Source organism: Hoplias malabaricus, chromosome 1 (genome assembly GCF_029633855.1).
Source record: "Hoplias malabaricus isolate fHopMal1 chromosome 1, fHopMal1.hap1, whole genome shotgun sequence".
In the NCBI taxonomy this organism is placed as follows: domain Eukaryota; kingdom Metazoa; phylum Chordata; class Actinopteri; order Characiformes; family Erythrinidae; genus Hoplias; species Hoplias malabaricus.
In genome coordinates this window covers 10,147,662-10,169,878 of record NC_089800.1, presented here as the reverse complement: position 1 = coordinate 10,169,878, position 22,217 = coordinate 10,147,662, and the positions used below count along the sequence as shown (strand labels likewise).

The following is a 22,217-nucleotide window of genomic DNA, read 5'->3' as shown; positions in this document are numbered from 1 at the left end:
GCAAAATACAAGTTGGCCAAAAAGTTAAGATGTCATCTTAGTCCTCGATGGGATTCAGACCCTCCCCATCATGGTTTAGGAGCTAAATTTGTTAATATATGTAGACATGAATCAAAAAATAATCACATCCTCTAACACATCAAATTAAAGTCACAAAAACGTCCCCCTGAAGAATGTGGCGCCGTGAGTTTAACAGCTCAGAGCTGAGGTATGTTAAATCCACAGTCGCACCTGTAAAACACACACTCGTCACGTTGCTTTTCCACGTTCCTGGATTTCCATGAGAATGCTGAGTGTGAATAAGCTTCAGGGGATGAGTTGCTCTGTGTGTGTGTGTTTCAGGAACAAAAGGATGAAGAGCTGAATCTCCTCTCCAGTTCAGCTGAGGGTTCGAGTACAAAGGCAGCTCCAACTCTGAGTTAGATTAGCTCAGGGCTCCGGTCCGAGTGAATGGAGTGATTGATTGGGCCGAGCTGAACCCAGGTGGAGGAGAGGAATGGGTTCATGCAGATAACACTGGCATTCGGCCCTGGAGCTTAATGAGGTGGAGCTGTGTGTGTGTGTGTGTGTGTGTGTGTGTGTGTGTGTGTGTGTGTGTGTGTGTGTGTGTGTGTGTGTGTTTATGGAAATTACGTGCTTTGGGGGATTAAAGTTATTTCTATTAAGTGCAGGTGTGGAAACGGTGGTTACATTTTGTGCTTTATTATAGTTTTACTGTGTCCAAATAACCAAACACCTTGCTAGCCTCAGTGGGCTGCTATTTCCTGCCATAAATGATTGCTATCTCCATAGAAATCAATGGGAAATGCGTATTCTCTGCTAAAATGCCTGTGATCATCTCCTCAGCCTGGCTTTAGTGGTGTTTCTGACTGAATTAAACGTTTCTGTAATGGTAACAACACAGAGCATACCCCGGCCTTTTATACCAACCATTCCCCTGAAATGTGTCCGGTGTCATCCCAAAACGCGTCTCTAACGGGAACAGCGGGCTTCGGAATCCACAACAACGGCTGCAGTAACCTTCAGACAGATCAGCCACCGATCCAAGGAGTGTTTGAACCTCTTCAAAAGACCACATCACAATTATACGAGCTGCCGTCGTGAGTCGGATAAAAACAAATGTGATCTCTGCTGCAGCTGGAGATTTTACAGATGGAGAGTTGGTGCTGGTCGTCTGCGTTGCGTGGCGTAGAGTGAGGACTCTCTCCGGACAATCAGCGCTCTGCAAGGTTTACACGCCATGGTTCAGTCCCTACTCGGCTCGCTCTGAGCAGAGTAGAGTCAAGTCTAGTAGAGTAGGGAGCCTGCAGTGGAAAAATGGCCACTGTGTTGAAATGTGGTTTTGTCAGTTTCCTTCCTTTCAATAATGTGCAGTTTTTAAGCAACAGATCATTGCAAACACGCGCTATGATGAATGTATACATTTACAGAGGCGCTGTATCTCCTGATGCACAGCTGATGATCTCACTAATGTTCATTCTTACTGTATATAGCCCACAGACTGTTGGCCATCTGTCAGTCGCACTGCTGCTCTGCTGAATTGCCTTCATTTGTTTCCCTTCCTCTTGGCTTTGTGCGTCCTCCCCAAACTGCTGTTGTTGGCTTTGGCCCTGCTCTGTCTCTCTTGGCCTTTACTGGCTCTGTGCCATGAGCCTCAGCATCAGCAGCATCCTCCAGGAGCTGTTAGAAAACAGCCGCTCTTAATTTGGGTCTCCATCTTGGAGCAGCAGGTGAGGGAGTCTGCAAACTGAGGGTCAAGGAGGTGATGGAGGGGTGGGCGATGTGGCAAAAATATCATGATTCTTAAAGATTTCATGTTTCACAATTGGGATGGAAAAAAGGCAACCAGTATCTTAGCATATACATAAATGGGATCCCACAAACCCACACACTGTCTACCTAAGTCAGAAATGATACATAAAATCAGTCTTTCTGATTCTGCTCCGCTTCTGACGTGAAGTGCAGAGACTTGAGAATTGCTCCACCCCCTCGTCTGACTCTGTTCTCTTACAGAACTGGACTCGTGTTAATGCGAGAGCTCAAAGACGAGGTTTAAACGCAGCAAAAGGGACACAACAAGCAGTGAGAAAAGCACTGGGTAAAAACAGAGAAAACAGCAAAGGATAAGAAAGAGGACAGAGTGAAAACTAAAGACCAGAGCTTCCGCTCCTCGCTCCTCACTGCTGTGCACTCGGGGTCGGGGTGAACAGCGAGTGGCTCATTATCATTTAAAGGAACAGGAGCTGAAAGCGGGCGTTCTGAACAGGGCTGTTTAGACAGGGGGAGAACGCTGCTGTGGGGTTTTGACCAACGCAGGTAACAGACCATTAAGAATCTGAACTGTGGAGGAGAGGGAGGATACGTCCTTTTTAATGTGGCTCTGATTTTTTTTCTTCCAGAGCTTTTTCAGAGAATGTGTGGAGACTAGGAGTTAATTGAGCCTAAAAACGTACTCGGCAGCAGTAAAGGCACATTTTCTGTGTGAGTTGACTAATCAGGAGGCAAAGAGCCAGCTCTGTGGAGCTTTTCCTTCTCTTTAGCCTTCTCTCCCACTCAGAGTCCTCTGTTGCTCTCTGCTCTGTGTTAATTAGTCTTTCTCTAATGTACAGCAAGTTATATTTAATACCTGCCCTGTTAACCTTTAAAGTCGACACAAAATGACTGCGACTGCTGTTTGAACTCTTCCTTATTGTTAATAACCTGAACTCTGCATGCTGCTGCGGCATTTATTTAAGAGAAAAAAAACATGATTGAACAAAAAGTGTGTGAAATTGCCCACAGATGTGAGTGTGTGACAGTGACTGGGTGAGTGTATGACACCGTCCACAGGTGTGAGTGTGTGTGAGTGACTGGGTGAGTGTATGACACCGTCCACAGGTGTGAGTGTGTGACAGTGACTGGGTGAGTGTATGACACTGTCCACAGGTGAGAGTGTGTGTGAGTGACTGGGTGAGTGTATGACACTGTCCACAGGTGAGAGTGTGTGTGAGTGACTGGGTGAGTGTATGACACTGTCCACAGGTGAGAGTGTGTGACAGTGACTGGGTGAGTGTATGACACTGTCCACAGGTGAGAGTGTGTGACAGTGACTGGGTGAGTGTATGACACCGTCCACAGGTGAGAGTGTGTGTGAGTGACTGGGTGAGTGTATGACACTGTCCACAGATGTGAGTGAGTGTGAGTGACTGGGTGAGTGTATGACACCGTCCACAGGTGTGAGTGTGTGACAGTGACTGGGTGAGTGTATGACACCGTCCACAGGTGTGAGTGTGTGTGAGTGACTGGGTGAGTGTATGACACCGTCCACAGGTGTGAGTGTGTGACAGTGACTGGGTGAGTGTATGACACTGTCCACAGGTGAGAGTGTGTGTGAGTGACTGGGTGAGTGTATGACACTGTCCACAGGTGAGAGTGTGTGTGAGTGACTGGGTGAGTGTATGACACTGTCCACAGGTGAGAGTGTGTGTGAGTGACTGGGTGAGTGTATGACACTGTCCACAGGTGAGAGTGTGTGACAGTGACTGAGTGAGTGTATGACACTGTCCACAGGTGAGAGTGTGTGACAGTGACTGGGTGAGTGTATGACACCGTCCACAGGTGTGAGTGTGTGTGAGTGACTGGGTGAGTGTATGACACTGTCCACAGGTGTGAGTGTGTGACAGTGACTGGGTGAGTGTATGACACTGTCCACAGATGAGAGTGTGTGTGAGTGACTGGGTGAGTGTATGACACTGTCCACAGGTGAGAGTGTGTGTGAGTGACTGGGTGAGTGTATGACACTGTCCACAGGTGTGAGTGTGTGACAGTGACTGGGTGAGTGTATGACACTGTCCACAGGTGAGAGTGTGTGTGAGTGACTGGGTGAGTGTATGACACTGTCCACAGGTGTGAGTGTGTGAGTGACTGGGTGAATGCAGGACACCGTCCACAGATGTGAGTGACTGGGTGAGTGCAGGACACCGTCCACAGGTGTGAGTGTGTGAGTGACTGGGTGAGTGTATGACACCGTCCACAGGTGTGAGTGTGTGACAGTGACTGGGTGAATGCAGGACACCGTTCACAGATGTGAGTGAGTGTGAGTGACTGGGTGAGTGTATGACACCGTCCACAGGTGTGAGTGTGTGAGAGTGACTGGGTGAGTGTATGACACCGTCCACAGGTGTGAGTGTGTGAGTGACTGGGTGAGTGTATGACACCGTCCACAGGTGTGAGTGTGTGAGAGTGACTGGGTGAGTGTATGACACCGTCCACAGGTGTGAGTGTGTGACAGTGACTGGGTGAGTGTATGACACTGTCCACAGGTGTGAGTGTGTGAGTGACTGGGTGAGTGTATGACACCGTCCACAGGTGTGAGTGTGTGAGAATGATTGGGTGAGTGTATGACACAGTCCACAGGTGTGAGTGTGTGAGAATGACTGGGTGAGTGTATGACACCGTCCACAGGTGTGAATGTGTGAGAGTGACTGGGTGAGTGTATGATACCGTCCACAGGTGAGAGTGTGTGTGAGTGACTGGGTGAGTGTATGACACCGTCTACAGGTGTGAGTGTGTGAGAATGACTGGGTGAGTGTATGACACCGTCCACAGGTGAGAGTGTGTGTGAGTGACTGGGTGAGTGTATGATACCGTCCACAGGTGTGAGTGTGTGTGAGTGACTGGGTGAGTGTATGACACCGTCCACAGGTGAGAGTGTGTGTGAGTGACTGGGTGAGTGTATGACACCGTCCACAGGTGTGAGTGTGTGTGAGTGACTGGGTGAGTGTATGACACCGTCCACAGGTGTGAGTGTGTGTGAGTGACTGGGTGAATGCAGGACACTGTCCAAAGTGTATGTTTCTGCTTTTAAACCTCAGAGTAACAAAGGAAGGAGCTGAAGGCAAGATAGGAAGGGAAGAGTGCTTTCAGACACACATGCCACAGGATTAAATGTTTGGCCAGTTTTCTGGTTTTGAAATCATTTGAAAAAGCTGTTATTGTGGGGGATATATCCAGGTTTCATTTTGAGCCGAGTGAGGGCCAATAAAAGCCCCTCATTCTGATCAGTTCGCTGCATATACTTTCATAATCTTTAAACCAAAGTTGTCTCACTCAGCTCAGCTAAAAAGCTGTGGGAAAAACAATGCGGCGCTGCGTATTAAAAACCTCTGACCTTCACAAAAATGCCACTTATTGAAAAAGGAGGAGGCCGGTGCATTATCATTTTTCAAATATTGTTTGGATGTTGAAATTCTGAGGGGGACGTGAAGTCACCCTTTATACGCTGGATTATAGGAACGGTCAGACGGATAGTTATATGTAAATATGCGAGTGATGCCTTCGCACCACAGACACATCTCTGCCTTTTCAGATTTACCTCCGCTCATCACATTCATCCGTCACATTTCATTCTTTGCCATACTCTCCGGATAAAGAATGGGGCTTTGACTTTCTGTAGGTGACTCGGCTGAGTAAGCAACGCAGGATCTTGCTAACATCATTCCAGCTTCCCTTGATCTGTCTTTGTTACGCTCTGTGTCTTATTTCTTTTTTGTTGTTGTGACTGAATGTAATAAATGACCTCAGTAAGACAGAAGAAATCTGTACAGATACATCCATTTAAATCAACACTGCCCACTTTATTATAAACCTCTTCTGTGTAGATACACCCTGCTGGAGACTCGCTCCGTTTGTGTTGTCCATCCTGTAGTCCTTCGTCAAAGGTCAGTTTCTGACCACAGAGACAGAATAGATATATTTGAGTGGGGAAGAACCACCCCCAACAATGGCTTCGTTCCTAATAAAGTGGCCAGTGTGCAGAATCACAAGATTGGGATTTCTAATAAAGTGAACATTAAGTGGTTATATACAAACGGGGTGTTTCTAATAAAGTGGCCAGGGCTGTAAATCCTGTTTGTTTGTTTTTTTTTTGTGTGTTCCAGATGGGACCCCATACACCTGGTGGGTCGGCAGAGGAAACGAGAAGCACTTTTATTGGGGTGGTTCTGCTCCTGGCATCCAGAAATGTGCCTGTGGCATCGAGCGCAACTGCAGCGACCCCAAATACCACTGCAACTGTGACGCCGACCAGAAACAGTGGTGAGTTGTATTTCTTGGAAAGACATAGTCGGGCAAAAATGTGCAGAACTCTCTCCGGTCTGACCACAAACACAGTCCAATTTATGTCTTCCTCAACATACTGGGATATAGTATGATGTAAAATATCAAATAATATCAAAATATTAAGGAAAGGGAGCCAGTTTTGGGAAATAAGTGACCATTCTCTAATCCCCAGGCAGTCCTTGCACTCCAGTTTTGGCATCCAGATGTTTCCAAGTCTGCGTGTTTATTAAATGGTAGAGGGTTGTTGTGTTGACCCTGGTTTGAGGAAGAACAGGTCGACAGATTTTACAGGTAAAGACGCTGGAGCTTCACCAGTCTCTGACATTTCCATTAGCAGATGGCTGCTTAGCTCTGCTGCTGTTTTATTATAAAAGTGTCTCTGGAGATTCAACAGAGCGACATGCAAGGTCATCTGTCAAAAGCTCAAACACACACTATCTGGATCCTTCATACGCAGACATGTAGGACATCAGATGCTTTAACACAACCCTTTACACCTTCACATTTAATTCTGAATATAACAATAGATTTTTAGCTAGATTTAAGCTACACTACGTGCGTTTAGCCCCTGTGTATTCTGCTCTGACTGGCTCTAGGCTGCAGACGTTTTTGATTAACTCATGTTTCTATATGCCACTGAGAGTTTACGGTTCAGAACGGCCACTTTCAGTGGCTGTTCCTTTAAGCGATAATGAGCCGCTCGCTGTTCACCCAGACCCTGAGCACACAGCAGTGAGGAGCGAGTAGCAGAAGCTCTTGTTTTTAGCCATTTTCTCTCTTTTAGCCATTTTGTCAGTGCTCTTATTTCTGCGCGCTCGTTATGTCAGTTTTGTTGCGTTTAACCTTGTCTTTGCACTCTCACATAAATACACATTTTATCCCATGTTTTCTGACTTAGGCAACGCACAGAAAACTGACTTGCATTGTCTAGTTTCACAGTGTGTGGGTTGGTGGGTTCCAGATCCGTACATTAATGTGAACATGTACTGAAAGGGGCACGGTGGCTCAGCAGGTAGTGTCGCAGTCACACTGGAGGTTGTGGGTTCGATTCCCGCTCCGGGTGACTGTCTGTGAGGAGTTGGTGTGTTCTCCCTGTGTTCGCGTGGGTTTCCTCCGGGTGCTCTTGTTTCCTCCCACAGTCCAAAAACACACGTTGGTAGGTGGACTGGCAACTCAAAAGTGTCCGTAAGTGTGAGTGTGTGTGTGTCTGTGTTGCCCTGTGAAGGACTGGCGCCTCCTCCAGGGTGTAATCCCACCTTGTGCCCAATGATACTACTGCCTACTGTAATGCAAATTGTGGATATTTTCTGTGGCCCAACAGAGCCTTTCTCTTACTGTGTATATACATCCGTTTGCAAATTATATTTCTCTAAACTCTGCCTCTGTGTAACTGATTACATATGTGTCTCTTTCTGTTCATACAGAGATGGATTGGCTCATTCATTGGCTCAAAGCAGAAGTAGCCAAGCATAAAAGAAACAAATGAGCACATTAGTCTGGACATTTCTGCTCCCATCACGTTGTTGTGTTTATTATTATGATTTTTATTCATGATGAATGTATGTCATTTTAGTAGAGAACAGTACAGTTTCTCTCACAGGCTAATGGACAAGGATATTAAAATAATACACAGCTGTTGTCTGAGCTCTCGTCTCTTATCGAGGGATTGGTTAGTGTTTGTTCATCTGGGAAAATGTTTTGTTTCCATTTCTTGTTTTGGTTTCCATTAAAGAGCCAATCCTAGGCTTTGAACGCTTCACTTTGTGAAGAGTGTTGTGATTATGGAGCACTTTAAAAGTCAATGGAGAGGTCCAAAACAGGGGGACATTGTTGGTGGACAGTTTGAGACGGAGGCACGCTCAAATGGATGGAAAGATTTTTTTTACAGAAAGGTTTGGAGAGCCATATCATATGATGGGGTCAGAAATCCTCGGCTTCCGCGGAGGCTGTGATTGGTTTGTATTGATCAGGTTTTATCCTCCTTCACAGGCGAGAGGACTCTGGACTGTTGGTGTATAAGGACCACTTACCGGTCAGCCAAGTCGCGGTGGGAGATACTAATCGACCCGGATCAGAGGCCAAGCTGACTGTGGGACCTCTACGTTGTCAAGGAGACCGTGAGTCCATCTCTTTCCTTTTACTCACACTGCACTGACACATAAACCCTAGTATGTAACACAATGTGTTCATGCTAGTTTCTGTAAAGTTTGTGCTAAACACACTGTAACCATAGCAACAAACTTAACAGCATCTCCTAGCAACATTTTCCCAAGTGTGTTTCCTATCCATGTGTAAAAGAAGCTCCACGTTGCTTTTATTTTTGGATGCATTGTGCTTGTTCCTCCATGCAGTGCACTTTACTTTGCTTTGTTTCATTAAAGGAACAATAAAACACCACTGATGCGTATATTTCTAACTTCATCAATGACAAATCAAATAAAATATAGGCCAGTACAAAAGGCAAAAACAGAAAACAAAAAGAGAAAGCACAGGCCACCACAGCCCACCACTTCTTTTGCCTGAGCACTAAAGGGTTAAGGATGTGAGTTATTACTGGCAGAAGGAAAAGTCTGAGAACCCAATCACAGGCACCGGACCGGAAAAGAGTTTGTGGGAACAGCGCCGAGCCGTCCCCCTGCCACTGTCTCCCAGCGAATTGATGCGCTTTCATGCCTCATTATTCTTGTTAATTGCACTGAGCTTATTACTAAGATCAGCTGCATTTGATTACAGTCACCTGTTTGACAAGGACGTCACACTGCGTTTTCACCACCCACCTATTCCCCCCTTCCTTTTTTTTACCCCTCCTCACACACCTGTGGCTCCCCAAGACACCCTTTAACCACCTTAATAGACTTTGACCATCTGAGACTGGGCTGGGGACGTTTGGTGATCAATTTCCATCAAATCCACTCGGCCGTAGTCGCACGAAATGAACCAAAGAGCCTCACTGACGCATATGAATATATTAAAGGGGACTGCCACAAGTTTATCCAAAGTTTCTTCCTCAACGATTCAGTGTTTGAGACATAAACAAAAGGACAGAGTTTATTTTTTACAGTGGTGATGCTAGGAACCAGGTAACGCGTTCATAACCATATCATGTAATACCTTTCTTAGTGGAGCTCTCCGAGGTGGAAGTCTGGTTCCATTCACCTCCACTATGTGTCCATATTTTCTCTACCATGTGCTGCCTAAGTCAGAAACATGGGATAAAACGAGTCGTTCTGATGCTGCTCTGCTTCTGACATCAAGTATAGAGACTTTAGAATTGCCCCACCCCCCTCGTCTGAGTCTGTCCAATCACAGCACCTGATCCGCATTTATTTGAGAGCCCAAAGATGAGGTTAAACACAGGAAAACAGACAAAATGTGCTCAGAGAAATAATATCACTGAGTAAAAACAGAGAAGAAAGAGAACTAAGCGAAAATGGCTAAAAACCAGAGTTCTGCTTCTTGTTCTGAGAGCACTGCTGTGCGCTCGGGGTTGGGGTGAACAGCGAGTGGCTCATTATCATTTAAAGGAACAGGCGCTGAAAGCGGGCATTCTGAACAGGGCTGTTTAGACAGGGGGAGGTTTGTGGGGTTTTCATTAAGAACCAGACCTATGTTCCACTGTGGAGAAGAGGAAAATACGTTCTCTTTATATCACCCATGCAAATTAAAAAAATGTTTAAAGTTGATGTAAGAGCTTCTGTATAAGATTGAATGGGAATGTTTGGCACATTCGGTTTTCAGCATTTATTTGTTGCCTCTAACACACAGCAGTATTGTCCGTTCCACCTTAAGCCTGTCAGTGGAGCCCCTGGACCCCTGGTTTAGATGAGAATCTGCTGTGCCTCAGGGGTTTGGGTGAATAATACTGGCTGTGTGTGTGTGTCTGTGTGTGAGAGAGAGAGAAAGTGTTATTGGGTATTCTTCCTCTTATTTATTTATGAGTCTGCGGAGGGAAAGGAGCCGTCCAGCTGCAGATTAATGCATTAAGTCGGCCTCACTATGGTAATGCAGTGCTCATATTTCCAAACCTGCCACCGGATGCTGTTTTCTCAGCTCCTGGACGCTCTGGACATTCACTAGGGAAGAACCTGAGGACTTTACTGTGTGACACAAATGTTTAACTCTGGAGGAAAGTGTCCAGTCTCTGTCCTGACCACTGCTGTGAACCTCCAGAACATGACAACCTGCATTAAACCAGAGCCCGTCCCAACACTGAGAAGTTGAATATAGCCTCTCTAATCTCTCTCCAGCCCCTCACCGGACAAATCAGTCACATTCTCTACTGGTTCTTCTTCACTTTATGAAACAGCTACTATACCGACACCTAGTGCCCTGGATGAAGCAGAAATTCTGTTCTAAAACTGCTAAGTCTCAGTCATTTAGGGATTACATCACAGTTTGATACGTCCTCCTCTTATCTGAACTGCAGTTTAGAGATCTAGATAATAAATAATCACTTTATAAATATTGTTTACTAGTTATTGCTTGTAAAAATGACTGATTTCTCTTTTAAAGTCAGCTCAATGTGTTGAAAAAAAAAACAAAATAAAAATAACACAAGCACGTGCTGGAGGATTTGTTCACCCAAACTTTTGCCAATGACTAATACACATTATCTTTGTGTGTCAAAGAAACAGAACCGCATTAAAAATAAATAACCCACACAGTGAAGTAGAGAGGATTTGCCGAGCGTAAACACAGCATCTCGGCGTGGGATACATATTGCACTGGTTTCTTTATTCTTCTCTCATTTCTACACTGACATGTCATTTGTTTTCTTGGATGTAGTAAAATTCTGATTTGTGGAAATGCAAAGCAGTGTGGAGAAGGGGAGGAAGAGCCGGTGGCAGCTTCATAATAGTGGTGATTGATGATTGGTGATTTCCAGTGATGCTGAGGCCTTCAGTGCCACACAAGTGAAGGTCTGACGGAGAGAGATGAGACCTCCTGTTAACACAGTGTAAAAAATGATCTGATCACAGTGGATGACTTCAGATATTAGAGTGCACTAAAACTGGAGCAGATATAGATTCCTCGCCCGGCCATAAGTCTAAATCCAAACTAGGGTCCCGATCAAAATCCAGTGTCAGAGTACATCTTCCAGAACTGTAATAGTAGCATTGTGCAATATGAGCGCATTACAGTAAATATAAACAGAATGAGAACACTCACTCACACACACACACACACACACACACATGCATTATATATTTATGTATGCACACCTTTGCACATGAATAATACATATATAATATACACATGCATTTACATATCATCGCTGTCCAAAAACAACATGTATCATCTCTATTTTTGTGGATTTTTAGTTTACTACATCATTTGAACCCATTTCTTTGAGTGCATTAACAAGTTAATGGGGACATTGAGCTCCTAACAACACACACACTGTGAAATAAAACATGTATTAATGCTCTAAATCTGATAAAAGGAGCCGTTCAGATTCTGTCTTAAATGTTACATGGTCCCTTCAGATTTGTCTCGCCTCCTCTCCTATGTTTCTCCAATCACAGCAATGGATTTGTGTTTATATAAGCACTAAACAAGAGAACAAGGGAAAAAAGGACTAAAAGCCAGCGTTTCTACTCCTCGCTCCTTGCTGCTGGTTGCATTACGTTTGAAAGAAACAAAGTGGCTGAAATTTGTTGTTCTTTACAAGACCATTTAGACAGGGTGAAATATGCTGTGTTCCCTTGTAGGAAATAATTTGTTGGTTAGTAAACATGCTTCTTCCAAAATCGACACTCCTGATTGGCTGTTGAATGGGCTTTTCCGTATTTGATCATAGTGGTTTCTCTGGGACGTTCTAATGAACAATTAGAGTTTGCAGCAGCCGTGAGTTTTGAAACTTTTCTTTGGGGATGTCCTTAGCAGAGGTGAATTGAGAGCATTATGAGCCTGGCGCGATGAAAAATGCAAGGGAATTTATTGCAATGTCACACTGCAGGACAGTGGCTGTGTGCTGGGTGGGATAATTATACCCAAGTCGTTTACAGGTAACGTAACCTAATTCATTTCCATTAATGACGGAGAGATGGAATAAAGATAACAAACAAATGATGATTTAATGATGGCACGCATATGGTGCGCAGCGTATTCCTGAGGACGGCTCTGGGTTTGGATGGGCCGGCTGTTGGCCAAATTAATTGAGATAGATAACCCTGCTGGTAATAAAGGAATATAATATCCCCTCGCCTTGCGTTATTAACTTAGCAGAGGGTCAGAATTATAAATGAATGTGCTGTCCGGGGTGTGGCAGCTGCTCTTTCAGATGTAAAATATATTCTGTACGTCTCATTACGGCGTGTTAGACATTTCACATGCGAATAATTTCTGGGACTGATTGATAAGATTCTGCTCAGTGCAAAGTCACATCTCTCACGAGTAACAGCTTCATCTTAAGACTCTTCACGGCTAAATGAGCCTCATTGCTGATGCTAACTTTTATCTTCATTGCAAAAATGTTGCATTTGCCGCTATTAGACGTCATGTAGGGGTCAGCCTCAAGTGTCGTCATTTGGTCATGCTTCAGTTAGGTAATAGCTGGACATAATGTGAACGGCTATAGATTTAAATGCAGTCCATAAAACTCAGAGCCACTTTTCGGTGTTAGTGTTGTACAGCTTAAAGGGCTCATTTCCTTTATAAAACGTGTTATTCTGACACCTAGAGGCCTGGATGTGGCAGACATTCTCTACTAAGCTGTTTTAAACATGGCCACATGGCCGCCCCATGTGGAGGACCCACTTCATGGAGCCCAGACTGAATAATTCAGCCACTACAGTGGAATTTGGATCTTGAGTGCTCTTTTAAAGTCAAGCTGAAGTTTTTATCTTGTTGGTTCATGTCCTGGTTCAGATTGAGCAGAATTCATTGTTTTAATAGCATTTAAAATCAAAGCTTCATCATTGTATTTACACAGAAGAGGGTGATTATTCTTTCATGGAAATGCTGAAATAACAAGTGATGACATACATGTGTCTGTGGGAAGGGAAAACTTAAATAATAATCACTAACCAATAATAACACCTCATATTTTCATGCCATGTGTGGTTTCATAAAATGGCAGGAAGAGGCTTATTCTCTTTGCTGCTCTACATCACTTTCCGTGGATGCTAAAACTCAAGCAGTGAGGAAGAGTGCTTTTGGGATGCGGGACGTTTCACTGAGCGGGAGCCACGCAAACACAGGGCTGTTTTGGTGTGAGAAGATGCTTAGCCATTCAGACCAGCGTGAAATGTGTGTTTTTCTCCACGCTCTCACTCCACAGAGCTGAGCTGATTACAGTCTCCCTGCTCCAGTCCTGTGACAGTGTGGGGTTATTAGACATGGGAAGGGAAGTCAAAGCAGTCACGTTACAAAACGAACCCCACACGCCCCAGAAACAGAGAGCTTCCACACCTCCAACAAACCGCACCAGAGTCCAGTGGAAGAGAACGGACCTGGGACTGGAAAATGCCTTCAGATGTATGTCACATTAAGGAAACAAGAGATACACATGTGAGCTGAATTAAAAAAAACGGGTCAAATTCCTATTTTAAGTTTTTTTTCTGTGATACAGTGAATAAGAAGTGTTTGTTCGTTAAATATTTACGCAGACACCACGATTCCTTAATTAGAGCCAAGGAAGGAGTGAAGTGCTCCTGAGAGAGTGGTGGCTTTTGAGGCGTTTCATTTCCTCCATTCAGCATTCTGCCAAGCAGAGCATGAAATGAACCTAAACACACACACACACACACACACACACCGCAAACTGCATTCTCCTCCGTTCTGCTTAACAGGAAATGATGTGGCATGTAACACAAACTCAGGGGGAGGGGATAACAGAGAAAAGAAAAAAGGGGGTATTATCATTCTGTTGCTCCTGGAGTCAGATCCTCAATCAATTTTCATTAAGAAGTCGCTGGAGACCTGGCGGGTGATTGGCAGCAGTAATGCAGTCTATAGACTTTCACCCTGGCCTCTGATTGGCTCATATTTAGATTATTGAGGAAGCAATTGAGACTATGATGTGTGTCGCCTGTTGTAATTCTCCAGGAGCATGACCTCAGACGTCCTGGAGCAATCAAAACCAGGCAGAGCTTTTACTGTGACTTTGACTCTCACTGCAGACACTGTACGCAACACACTGCCCTCTTCTGTGCTGGAGTGCGTTAGAGCCAGGGGGAGAGTGACATGCTGGACTGTCTGTGATTGATTTTGTGTGTCGTATAATTTCTTTCATCAATGTTTACTTCAGCAAACGCATCACACCCAAAATACTTTTACACTTATTTAATTCAGTATGAATCTGCAGTGTGGGGGGTGTTTACGGTCTGATGGTAATAACTGTGGAGGGATTATAATCCAGAATGAATCTCCTGTACAGACTTGGTGGAGCACCACAAGCTTGACCACAGCTGTTTGCAGGGAACACAACATATTGTGCACCCTGATTTAGACCAGCAGCTTGAAACAATACACAGTTTTAAAAATGATAAATAATTGTGTTGTGGATGTAATGATTTGTATCAGGAGCCATATTTCCGTGCTGTAGTTCTCAGCAGTTTCCCACTGCTGGTGCACTCCCATTTTAACTGCGCCATTACCTCTCTCCCAGTGCCTGCCCTAGCTGAAGGTCAAGAGGCATTATTAATAAAAGTGAATGTGCAACGAGAAAATGTAAAGTTGTTCCGCTGTAGCTCCTCACAATGGCGAGAGTAAGTACATTTTAATGACCTCTCGTCTAGCAGCCGTTTGTACGAGTGCCATCTGGCGAAGTCACGGCACGGTCCATCTGGTTAAACGATGGAGCGATGCTTGATAAACAGAGGTTTGCTTGGATTTTTTTTTTTTCTCCGTGATTTATAGGAACTGGACACTTAGCATTATTCCTCATGAGACGCTCAGGTTCCCAAAGTATTGGGAATAAAATTCCATTCATTCATTCATTATCTGTAAGCACTTATCCAGTTCAGGGTCGCGGTGGGTCCAGAGCCTACCTGGAATCATTGGGCGCAAGGCAGGAATACACCCTGGAGGGGGCGCCAGTCCTTCACAGGGCAACACAGACACACACACGCATTCACCTACGGACACTTTTGAGTCACCAATCCACCTACCAATGTGTGTTTTTGGACTGTGGGAGGAAACCGGAGCACCCAGAGGAAACCCACGCAGACACAGGGAGAACACACCAAACTCCTCACAGGCAGTCACCCTGAGCAGGAATTGAACCCACAACCTCCAGGTCCCTGGAGCTGTGTGACTGCGACACTACCTGTTGCACCACCGTGCCGCCCCAATGAAATTCCAGAAAGTTCCAAAAATCAGAGGCTGAATCTGCAACGCTGAGTGCGGTGCTTAATCCATGTGAGCGAGCTGATGGGTGATCTTCAGTCTCTCTCCAGAGAGCATTGTTCACCTTTCATCTCCTTTATTTATTCATCCATTCATTCATTTGTTTGACTCATACCGTGCAGTTAGGCTACGATGGCTGTGTCTGTGACTTTTTGTCTTGTCATTATTCCCTAATAGAGGTGACTAAAAGTTTACAGAGAATGTCTGGAGGTTATCTGCCACAAATGTGCCATATTTTATATATAGGGATTGGTCCATGCATTCTAGTGTCCATGAGGGGTTCTGGAATAAGACCCCAACAGATTGTGAGGTATGACCCGTACAGATTTAGCCTTGTGTAGTGATAAACATCCACCTCGGTGATCTGTCCTGCAGCATGGTGGTGCAGCAGGTAGTGTCGCAGTCACACAGCTCCAGGGACCTGGAGGTTGTGGGTTCGATTCCCACTCCGGGTGACTGTCTGTGAGGAGTTAGTGTGTTCTCCCCGTGTCCGCGTGTTTCCTCCGGGTGCTCTGTTTTCCTCCCACAGTCCAAAAACACACGTTGGTAGGTGGATTGGCGACTCAAAGGTGTCCATAGGTGTGAATGTGGGTCTGTGTTGCCCTGTGAAGGACTGGCACCCCCTCCAGGGTGTAGTCCCACCTTGTACCCAATAATTCCAGGTAGGCTCTGGACCCACCGCGACCCTGAACTGGATAAGCAGTTACAGATAATGAATGAATGAATGAATGATCTGTCCTGGAATAGTGATTAGCATCTCTGTTATCATCTACAAACAATCTGCATTTCTTGATTTGATATTTGGTTACTGTCAGTGTCTGAGTCATTAAGAATGTGTTAGCGTTAACAGTGCATCCTCTGCAACGTGTCCTTAACAGCACATGCTTAAAGCAACAGCAATTTTAATTATTTTTAGCTTAAAATTACAGCTTCAGATTAATTGTGATGCTTCTCTGAGCTGTAACAGGGAGAACAGAGTCTCTGTCATTGCTACTCCGGGCTGAGCACTACAGAAACTACACTATGTAACTTCTGGAGGTGGCAACATTAAAAGTATGTTGCATTATGTCTAGGTCGATTAACTGACTACTCGAGAACATCCCTAGAACCAAAGTGAGCTGACAGACCCTGGGCTTGTTGTGATCCTGTACACTTTGTGATCATTATTGAAGAGTTTTAATTCCAGGGATGTTTCCAGGGTGTGCTGTAGAAGATAAAGCACATCTGCAGAGGCTCTGGAAGTCAGCAGCTCCGGGTGATCTTCTTAACCTTTCAGTGGACGTGAATGGAAAGAAGAGTGTGGCGTTATCATTAGAAAACTCTACACTGGATCCTGTACCAACGTGAGCGCTCGCCGCATGTCTTTTGTTTCCCTGAGGCGACCTCACCCTTCTCTTTTGTTTTTGCTTTTTCTCTCAGGGTCTTAAAGGTCAGCGCGTGTTGCTGAAATGACCAATGACTGGGAGCGAACTGAAAAACCTCAGGATGTTCGCTCTCTCTCACACACACACACACAAACACACACACACATACAGACCTACGTTTCTTGTGAAGACACACACATCCTCACACACCATAGGGTCAGCCCTGAGGGCAGCGAGGAGAGAGACACAATTACATTGCCTCATCATGGAGCTTCTTGCTTTGACTCTTGGCTTCTCCTCACTCTGCGGAGGGCAGGGTTCAGCGGGGGCTTTCTCTGCTGACTTTCCTGCACAGAGACGACACAGCATCCATATTTAACACCGGAGAGCACATTTCTAAAACAGCCGCTGATTACCGACAGTCTACTCACCCTGCTCCGGTTTTGGAGGCCAGTTTAGCGCATCTTCTACATCAGAGGCATTCAACCTGAAGGGTGTGGCTCCCTAGAGGGGGAATGAAGGGGGTATGCAGTGGGTGCACAACAGTTTTAGTCATGAAAATCAAACCAGCTTATTCAAGGTTGTTCTCTTCTCGTTTTTTTGTCTTCTGGTTGTTTCAGTGTGTCACTGGAAGCACCTGTCGGTAATGTTGCAACACAGGAAACACAGAATTGCTCAATGCCAAGGCTCATTTGCACATGTGTCTGAGCTGCATCACACACATAATCCTCTTGTGAGACACTTCACACAGTCGTGGTGACAACACTTCCAATCCAACACTTCTCACAGTCGTTTGTCACTGACGGTTTTTTTACCTCCAGAACACTCTGCCAAAGGAAATTATATAAACTGAGAGACTGTAGCTCTGCCCAGAGACAATAACTGGACCTTCTACTGACCGGTCCATCTCCTGTCAGAATACTGGCCTTTTTCAGTCCAGTGGAAATGATTCAGATGATATGAAATATGAGCCAGTTTCTCTGAAGCTTGTGGGCATCATTGTATGCACAAAGAATAAAAAACAAGCAATACAAGGACAAAATAGCATAGGAAAATTAATATATTACAGTCTGCAGTAAATAAACTATTAAAAAAATGCCTGTGGATATGTTGAAAGTGAATGTAAAGCACGCTTAATTGTTGTTTTGCATCAACAGCAATAAAGTTTGAACTCGGCATTAACTCCATCCATGTCAATGAACACACACACACACACACACACACACACACTAGGGACACTGAACACACACACCTGGAGTGACTGCCACTGACAGTTAGGATTTATGTACCAAAACCGTTTGTGGTGTTCCCCAGGGTTCTGTTCTAGGCCCATTTTACTTTACCATATTTACTTTAGTCAACATTATTTGTTCTTTCTTTCCATTTCTATATAGGTGAGATTCAAATAGAATCTCTTAAATAGAACCAGCTGAGGCACTACCTGGTTTGAAATATAAGTGAACGGTCAGAAGAAGCAAGACGCAGGAGAGACTGATTTGTTTGACTCTGATTCGTTCAGTCATACCTTTTCTCTCCTGTTCTGTCTTTCTCTCTGTCTGTTCCTTCCCATTCAGAGCATGTCATGAATAAAGGAGAAAGTGGCAGAGTCTCTGAGGATTTTTGTGTTAAATCGAGGAGTGAGGGAGTCAGGGGAGCCGGGGGGATGATGTGCATCCACTTCAGCAGAGATGGGTGTATGGGTTAGAGGGAGAGAGAGAGAGAGAGAGAGAGGGAGAGGGAGAGAGAGAGAGAGAGAGAGAGAGAGAGAGAGAGAGAGAGAAAGTACAGGTAGAGGAGAGAGTGAGGGGTCAAACAGCAGACAAAGCTCTGGTGTGTGTTTTTTTTTTATTCTGTGTTGAGGAAGCAACTGACTGTGGTTGAAATCTGAGGATGGATCTCTTGAAAATACAATCACTCGGCATCTGTTTCTCTTTTAAGTAAATAATTTGAAACTGTAATTGACCACAACATCAAAACAAATTACAGGCAAAAGCATAGATAGGAAAATGATTAAAAAATAGACCCGTATCTGAATGTGTGAAGCTGAAGGAAAATGTCTAGTGAAACACAAGAACGGTGTTCTATACAACACTGCGCAGTGGAGGAGAAATGTAAGAATTAATCAGTGGATTAAGGGGATAAGGACCTCTAGGGATGAGGAGCTGTGAGGTCGAGGGCTGCTGGGGATAGGGATCTCTGGTGCCCAGTGATGGAGCACTTCCAGAATGTGTTGGAGGCTCTGAATATTTTGTTTATGAATATTTATTTGGTGATATTACCTTGCCTAACACTTTACTATAAAGGTACATTTATTAACTGTACTTAAGACATTTAAAAGTAATAAGAATACGAAGCATTACAGAAATTTAGTAATGACAGAAACAAGAACAAGTGCTGTTTTAGGATTTTATAAAGTCCTAAAATGGACACTTTTCACAGCTGTTTGCATCAGGGACACTAGTGTTCTTCTTTCACCTGAAGTCAAGTGACCTGAGAACTAATGTCCCACCTGTAGACTCTGTCCTACCATTCAGATTCCTCCAAAGTTCAGTCTTAGAAGTTGGTTCTACAGTCTCTTTGTCCAAGGAAGCCCAAACCCACTCAGTGATGTTGAGGGATGGGCTCTGGTGAAGTCCTGTCCATTGTTTTGAGAAACACCAGTAGCATCTTTATGGATCATTAAGCACGGTGGTGCAGCAGGTAGTGTCGCAGTCACACAGCTCCAGGGGCCTGGAGGTTGTGGGTTCGATTCCCGCTACGGGTGACTGTCTGTGAGGAGTCGGTGTGTTGTCCGCGTGGGTTTCCTCCGGGTGACTGTCTGTGAGGAGTGTGGTGTGTTCTCCCCGTGTCTGCATGGGTTTCCTCCGGGTGCTCCGGTTTCCTCCCACAGTCCAAAAACACACGTTGCTAGGTGGATTGGCGACTCAAAACTGTGAGTGTGTGAGTGAATGTGTGTGTGTGTGTGTTGCCCTGTGAAGGACTGGCGCCCCCTACAGGGTGTATTCCCGCCTTGCGCCCAATGATTCCAGGTAGGCTCTGGACCCACCGCGACCCTGAACTGGATAAGGGTTACAGATAATGAATGAATGAATGTTTCTCAGTGTGGGTTCCTTCTTTTCTCCAGCTCCGTCTCCTTTCAGACCCATGGTGTAGAGCTGTATTCTCACAGTGCAATTAAGGATGGATAGCAACAGCTGTGCAGATGTGCAGTATGGGAAGTGCAGTATGGGTCCATTTCTCTGTGGGTTTTATTAAATTATTGAACTCAGTGTTACATTCACGTTTTAGAAGAAACAATAAATGTACAGAAATTACAGCACAGGTTTCATGCTTAGACAGGGGTTTTCTTGGAGAGGCATTCCATATTTTTTCACTTCAAAATAAAGTGTTGGTGTGTATGTGTGTTGGCTTGCTCTGATTGGAAAATGCTGGAATGTTTCCCACTCCTCCTTCTCCATGAAGGTGAAATGAGGGAGAAATTAATTCAGGTCTAAATGGAAGGTGTAAAAAAACTCATTTTCTGCAGCTGATTCAAAGTTAAACACAAAAGAGCAAGAGGAACTCGGCCCCTTCTCTCAGCCTCTGAAAGTGGGCCATGTTTAGAGATTAACTCAGGGCAGGAAACATGCAACGTCCTTCAGCAACAAATAATCACAGGAACAATGAGAGTTAATGGGCAGTGTGTATGTGTGTGTGTGTGTAGCTTGTGAGAGGGCTCCTGAGCTGCTGTGATAAGCCACTGTGAGAAGACCCCAGTGGCTCTCTAAATGGCCTTCACATCTTTTCCATCCCTCCATCCTTCTGTTTGATTTATTCTGTCCATTTTCTCCATCCCTCTGTCCTTTTCATTCTCTCCTCTCCTAGACTGCAGAAGAAAATCTCACACAATTCAAAACCCAGCTGAGAGGGGGGGGCAAAAAGAGGAGTGGGGGAAAGAAAGGGACAAAGTAAAAAAAATGAGACTAGCTGTAATAAATGTAAACAGTTTCAGCTTTTTTCATGACATCTGCATTTGTGTGTGTGTGTGTGTGTGTGTGTGTGTTGTGCCCTCCAAGCTACAGCTACAGAACACTGTCCTCAGTCGTCTCTGCCATAAATATTAGTTTAAGACACAGACGGGACAATGCTGTGGACCTCTGCTGATCAATTACAGGCCAATAGCACTGAGGCTAATGTTATCTTTTAATTATAAGAGGAGCAGGTATTTTTGCAGTGTGCTGAAATGCTGAGGACGGTACAAGGGACTCGGGAACACTGGTGTTCTACCAAATTTTAACTTGACCTTAAAGCAACAGTTAATTTACAGTTTCCCCTCTTACTCCAAATGGTGTCAGTGAACCAAGACACGTTCAGTGTCTGACGCCTCCTTCATTAGTTTTACACCACAGCTTCGAGGCTAATGCAGTGAACAAGTATCAAAACTGAATAACCAGCAATTAGCAGAGAGCCGACGACATCTCATCCACTGTGTGATATACTGCTGCATGGCTAATGTTGCTAACAAGTAATAAAAGATTCTGCCCTGCTTATTGTCGATGAAGAAATGGCTGACTGACTCACCACTGTAGTGTTAACACTATCCTGGTTGATTTATTTTAATCCTAATAGACATCCTTAATTTTATTTTATGTTGGTTGCTGCATTAAACTGTAAATTCATTAGTCAGCTTTGTTATCATAAGATGGGTGTTTCTGATACTGGCCGGTGTGTGTAAGTGTAAGATGGGTTTTCTAATGAAGTGGTCGGTGTGTGTAAGTGTAAGGTGGGTGTTATATCCTGAATCATGTTATGAAATATCATGATCAAGATGGCGCCGGTGTGTGTGGCTGGCCGTCTGCTGCTCTCACTTTGCCTTGTGTTGTTTGTGTTGCTAAGCTTTGGCACTTCACATGTGAAGTCTCTACTGGTGTATGATCGCCAGTTTCTCCTGGATCTTAGATATAATACCTGTGATGTAGGTGTTTTTAATCATAGTGGACAGAATCCTCTGCCCCCGCACCTATCGGGTATTCCGAATCACCTGCGCCGGGCCTCGGCCCAAACAATTCAGCGAAAGCGTCGCCGCCGCCGCGGTAAACGTGGCGGTCGGCTAGTGAAACTAAAGGTCTACCTCTCACAATCGTCATCCAGTTCCCGGCCACGACGTGGATTATCCCCCCAATTCGTGGTGTCCTGGCGTTTCCTGGAGCCCATCAGCATCTCCCTGGTACCTGTCATCGGCCTGGATGAGGGATCCTGTCCCCGCCGCCCCTGCTTTTCCCGGCTCCGCGAGCGTGGGGTGAATCCCCGCAACCTGAGGACGCCGCTTCGTGCTCCTAATCTGTCTAAAGCACAGGCCTCAGCTCCTGCCAGGATCGGCCTTGTGAACGCCAGATCACTGGCAAATAAAACTTTTATCCTGAG

At 45.0% G+C, this 22,217-nt stretch overlaps 1 protein-coding gene across 1 annotated transcript in view; it reads left to right on the top strand.

The window, feature by feature from the left end:
• cntnap2a (contactin associated protein 2a) overlaps positions 1-22,217 on the top strand; it is a 355,408-nt gene that overhangs the window by 265,443 nt on the left and 67,748 nt on the right. The window contains exons 14-15 of the mRNA XM_066646476.1: positions 5,919-6,075; positions 8,089-8,216. Of these exons, the coding sequence (XP_066502573.1) occupies positions 5,919-6,075; positions 8,089-8,216 (285 nt within the window). The remainder of the gene's footprint in view (positions 1-5,918; positions 6,076-8,088; positions 8,217-22,217) is intronic.